At 49.2% G+C, this 5,603-nt stretch overlaps 1 protein-coding gene across 1 annotated transcript; it reads right to left on the reverse strand.

Annotated features, from left to right (window-relative positions):
- Positions 1-450: 450 nt before the first annotated feature.
- On the reverse strand, positions 451-5,385 carry LOC119294023 (ethylene-responsive transcription factor 2-like). The gene is made up of 3 exons (XM_037572309.1): positions 4,637-5,385; positions 580-676; positions 451-501 (listed from the first exon to the last, which is right to left on the reverse strand). Exons 1-3 carry the CDS (start codon positions 5,383-5,385, stop codon positions 451-453), a joined length of 897 nt encoding a protein of 298 aa, XP_037428206.1.
- Positions 5,386-5,603: the final 218 nt, after the last annotated feature.

Below are 5,603 nucleotides of genomic sequence, written 5' to 3' on the forward strand. Positions count from 1 at the left end.
AAGGCTTTTAGGTCGATAGATGACGGGCCACAAAAGCATACTTCCTTTGTCTACATAAGAGTGGGGGTCTGGCTATTCTATGACAAATTAACTCTCTTTTTTGCAGAAAACCCCTTCCTCCCCTCATTCAGCAATAGTGTTGCTTTGATTCACGTATACATTTGTGCATGCATCATTGCTAGCCGTGGTTACCTCAAGGCATGGGGCGAACGCAAAATTACCGCTTAGAAGCCAGACCTACACTTATTTTCAGAAAAGTGGTGGAGCGTAGACGTGCAGTCTTTTAGGGATGGACAGAGTATGATACCTGCTTTTTTTACAAACTTCTCCTCCTTTATTCATTCATAAATAATGTAGCATCGTTTACAAGTAGAGGGATAACCTCATCAGGGGCATCATCCATCCAATCACTCGGAGGAGAAAACTTAACTAACCTTACTAGTTCATGAGCTACTGCATTGCGCTCTCTATTACAATGATCATAAACGACATGGGAAAAGTCTAATGACATGAAATAATAGTCATCTACAATGTATGACCGACTGAAGAAGAGTAGCCTTGGATAAATGCATCCATCACCTTCACGCTATCCGAATTCACTTCAATCTTAGTGCATCCGGCCGTATTAGCGAGAAGGCCTAAGAATGACCCAAAAAGAGTAAATAGCACTAGCGGTCTAAGAACTTGCACCGTGGGTGCACTTAAGTCACACTACTTGCAAACCGGAAAAACCGGTCACAGAACTTGCGTTGCGGGTGGAATCAAGTCACACACGCCAGCTGAACCGCGCCACACCCGGTTTTTTCTGTTTCGCTGTCACGCGCGGCGCACGTGAGGCCTATGGACTGCATTGTTTTTTTTGCACAAAGACCCCTGGATCCAGGGCAAAAGGCGCATAGCCCCCCTTTCCTCTGTTCTCTACATGTTCGTGTTCTTCGCCGATGGGAGAGGAGACAAGCGGCGCCGCTGGCGCGGCGAGATGGTCGGCGGCAAGTCAGTCATCGGCGACGACGGTGGATCCGGCGATGGAGTTGCCACTTCCGAGGACCGAAGCGCATGAGAGAATGATATATAGTAAGTTTTTCCACAATTTAGTTAGGGTTTTCTCCCTTCGGCAATAGATGATGATCACCGGAGAATCGTAGTAGTTTTATGACGTGAATCAGCTGTAGTAGTTAGGGTATGTTGGTATTCATCTACGATTTGTATCACATAATATTTTTGGGGATGGCAGCTAGGGTTAGTAGTGTCCTTTTTTGAATGTATTTATTGAATGCACTGTCCGTTGGTGAATGTAGGTTTTGAATCAGTGAAATTCAGTGTGGAGGTGCATCATGGTGGGTTTTTTGTGGGGAAGGGAGTGAATCTGACATATTTGGATGAGAAGATATGTTGGTTTGACACTCTAGACAGAAGAACTCTCTGTAATGACTACATCTACTACATGCTAGCACAATTGAATTATCCTGATCATGTGAAAATTATGTATTGGTGCCCACCTGGAAAAACACTTGCAGATCTGGTGGAAATAAACCTAGAAGTTGACTGTTAGAAGATGGCCAAAGCCTCTGTTCACTCAAAGGTACTGGTTTTGTTTGTCAGGCATATCAAAAAACCTGAGATGCAGGAGGAAGATGACATTGTGTTCAATGGTTGCCCTGTTCTACCCAAAGTTATATTGAGTCCACTTAGCAAGGACAAGATTAAGGAGATGAAATCAGAGAAATTGTCAGGTAGTTCAAACAATGCATCTAATAGAAAGAATTCAGAGCAACAATAAGATGCAGCTGGTACAGAGGAGGCAGAAAATTCAGATATATCAGAAAATTCAGAAGTTTCAGAAGAAGAGTATGAATGTGATTCAGACATAGATCCTACTTGGTATGACTGTGATTATGGAATGGAGGAGGATGATGAGGAGTATGACAAGTTTACATTAGTATTACTAAAACAAAAGAAACATAACAATAACTGACATGCTCTTGTATGATGTGCATCACATTCAGAACAAAACTATGAGGCCAAATCTGGACCCAACATAGGTTGAAGACAGCATGATACATATTTTATCACATGAGGTACTTGTGCCACAATTTCTCATTTTTCTATTCCTTAAAATTGCATTTTCATGAAAAACTGACATTACCATTGTTTCTTTGTATAGGGAACAACACAAGGAATTCCTGCTACCAGGATACACCAAATTCCAGAGGAAAGTGCATTTGTAGTTGAGCACAGGGCCGACATAGCAGCTAGAGGAAAAGGATTTGGAGGAGCTAGTGCTTCTGCACAAGCACTAGGCAGAGGAAGAGGAGCTGGAAGAGCTAGTGCTTCTGAACAATCACAAGGCAGATGAAGAGGAGCTAGAAGAGCTAGTGCTTCTGCACAAGCACCAGGCAGAGCTAGAGCAGCTGGAGCTGGAAGAGGTACTGGTTCTACACAAGCACAAGTCAGAGTGAGAGGAACAAGAGGAAGAAGAGGTGGTGCCACAAGAAACAAGAAAACAAAAACAAAGGGACTGAAGTGGCTGCTACTTGGAGAAGGGTCTAGCAGAACCACACATGTTCCAGCAGACAAAGAATGAGATGGTTTACAATGCATTTGTTTTGGTATTTTGTAACTTAAGTACTACTATTATGTACTGAACTAGTTGGTGTGGTCTTTTGCATGCTATCAATCTGTGTAAACTTGTTGATGTAAGACAGCAAGCATATGTGAAAGTAGACTGGTTCAACTTGACTGGTTCAACATTGCTTTACAAATGTGTCCTGGTAATAGTTCGGTAGGAAGTGCATAAACAAATTGCAGAACATTGTTTTACACACAACACAATAGCCAACATTACAACATTATAATACTGAAGTTCACAAAACAGACTGGTTCATCATCCAAACATTACAAACTGACATAACCAAACTGATAGAAACTGACAGAAACTGACATAACAGGGTACAAGTTCAGCTAGTTCAAATGACAATGACCAAACTGACAATACATAACTAAATTGATAAGTACTCCAGCTCCAGTGCTTCTCAATTAAGCTTGGCCATATTGACCAGGGCCAGTGCCATCTATCTTGCCACGCCATGTGCTGAAACTATGCTTGCAGGTAAGGTCTTCATCTTCATCAGGGAGAAATTGTACAGCCAAGCCTTCAGTTAGCAATGGGCCACGGTCGACGACCTCTTTGACATGCATAATCACTGGAAAATCTACAGTTGCACGCTCTATGGGAGAATTTGGAGCCGGTGGTGAATGTGCATTCTCGTCGTCGGAGTCTGGCTTCCATGGCCCCGTAGGAGGTGTAGGAACAGACACGGTGAGCACCTTTGGCACACCAGAAGGGTTGCGCAGCCACTCAGTGACTGGCAACACCCACTTGTCGGTGGCCGGGAGCATGTCGATGAGCTCGCCGTCGACACCGGCGCGCACCAGGTTGACGGTGTGTGCATCCCAAGCCTCCTCCGGGAGCCCCTCCAAACTCAGCAACGTCTTGTACTCGAGCTTCCCCGGCTTGCCACGCGAGAAGCTTGACCAGCGCTGGAAAGAAATCCTGGTGCCACAACAAAGAAGCTGCTCCGACGCGTGCAGCAGACGACTGCAATCATCCGTCGAGTCGAAGCGAACGAAAAAAATGGAATGGTGGGCAAGTGACCTCCACCTTAGTTGACGTCCGTCGGACAGCATAGTGAGACTCCATCGCGGCCGCTAGTGCCTCCGGCGTCACCATGCTCCGCGGCTGTCCAATGATGGTGGCATACAGGACACGGCCATAGAAATCTCACTCGAGCGCCGCCATGCCAGCAGTGCGAGCGATGACAACCCGCCCGCGCTCCGGCCGCATCTCCGGCTCGCCCCGCTGCCACACCTCTTGAGGAAACATACGCGAGTCCCGGATGTGAGGCCATGCCATGGCGGTCGCTGAAGACCTGCCATCGCTGACGCCGGCGGTGGCGCGGCTAGCCAGTGCCACGCTCTCCTCGCTGCCGCCCACGCCTGCCATACTGCACGCCACGATGATGGCGGCACCACGGCTACTTCCAGCCACGGAGGAGGAACAACTACTACCAGAAGGAACACTGCCACCGCTCGAGCTCCAGCTGCCGCCGCCCATCTGTCAGCGTCGCCGGAAGGTGTGAGAGGGGACGAGAGCTAGGGATTTCGTTTCGATTTGGGAACTAGGGTTCAATTCGGTTATAAATCTGGCGACTTTGCAATACGGCCCTCACACAATATTGGGAAGGACTTTTGTGCAAAAGAACAGAAAAAACCGGACGTCGGCGCGGTTCAGTTGGCGTGTGTGACTTGATTGCACCCGCAACGCAAGTTCTGTGACCGGTTTTTCCGGCTTGCATGTAGTGTGAATTAAGTGCATACGCAGTGCAAGTTCTTAGACCGCCAGTGCTATTTACTCACCCAAAAACGACACCTAAAAATTGTGTTGCATGCCGTGGTTTAAGTAAAAAATTAGAAACGGATCATCTACAATCATGGACATCGACCACGGGCCAGCCTCTTTTGCTCAGCGCTGCTGCGCGAGACGGCGTCACTCTCATGGAAGGAAATGGATTTGCAGCGGTGGCAGGAGCTGCTGGTTCACCATAACAGGAGCGGTTGGGTGGCTCACAGCTCGGACAAGGCGAGCAGCTCGTCGAGGTAGTCCGCTCCAAGGTCCTCCAGCTCCAACACGCACGTTGACAACGACGATGCAGTGGCTGCCTCCTGCCTCGTCGCCTCTGCTGCCGTCGCCGTGGCTCTGGACATCCTCTTTTTGTTGGGTCTTCTCTTTCGGATGCAGTGCCGCCGCTTGAGCGCGAGAGCAGGCGAGTCCCCCGCGGCGGCGCAGCCGATGTCCAGCGTGCGCAGCGACTCCTGCACGAGCTTCACCGGGAAGTTGAGCACGGCGGCCGGGCCGCGCACAGAGAAGGCGGCCTGGTCGTAGGCGAGTGCGGCGGCATGTGGGGTGTCGAAGGTACCAAGCCAAACTCGGGCGCCATTGCGGGTGGAGTCCCGGATCTCCGCCGCGTACTTGCCCCACGGCCGCTTCCGCACCCCGATAAGCGGCGAGTCCGGCGTATCGCGTGAACTACTAGAGCTCCCCTGCGGTAACAACGACGGCGACGCGACAGGCACCGTCACGATCTCCTGCCAGGCTGAGGCCGCCGGAGGTGTTGTAGTGAAGGAGGTGGAGGTGGCTTCCATTGGGAAGGAGAAGGCGAACAGCTGGTGGTCGATCTCCGTGTCAGCATGAACTTGAGCTTGAGCTTGAGGAGGAAGCTGATGATGCGTGTAGTGTGTATTGGATGAGAAAGAAATGGAGGAGCCGTGGTAGCAGTGGAAGCCATCATAGGTAGGTAGCTCCATCTGTGAGTAGCATAGTTCCATGTGTGGAGCATCTACGTAAAGTGCACAGTACCTTATATACAGCGAGGAGACGAGATCCAAGGAGGGAGCAGAGACGATTAATCAAGCCGCACAGACGGCAGACAAGCTTTGACTTATAACGACAGAACTGATGGAATACTAAAAGTCACTAGGCCAGTAGCTAGGCCGATAAACTTCTCCATCCATCAGGTGGAATGCGCAGATGCAAATGTTGACGT

This window comes from Triticum dicoccoides, chromosome 4B, assembly GCF_002162155.2.
Source record: "Triticum dicoccoides isolate Atlit2015 ecotype Zavitan chromosome 4B, WEW_v2.0, whole genome shotgun sequence".
NCBI classification, from domain to species: Eukaryota; Viridiplantae; Streptophyta; class Magnoliopsida; order Poales; family Poaceae; genus Triticum; species Triticum dicoccoides.

Bases quoted from the DNA above. Each gene is read 5' to 3' on its own strand.
- LOC119294023 (XM_037572309.1), bottom strand. From the start codon at position 5,385: ATGGAACTATGCTACTCACAGATGGAGCTACCTACCTATGATGGCTTC. The intron at 677-4,636 runs GTCCGAGCTGTG...GCAAGTTCTTAG, and splicing joins CTCGACGAGCTGCTCGCCTT to ACCGCTAGTGCTATTTACTC. The intron at 502-579 runs GTGATGGATGCA...TCATGTCATTAG, and splicing joins TGAATTCGGATAGCGTGAAG to ACTTTTCCCATGTCGTTTAT.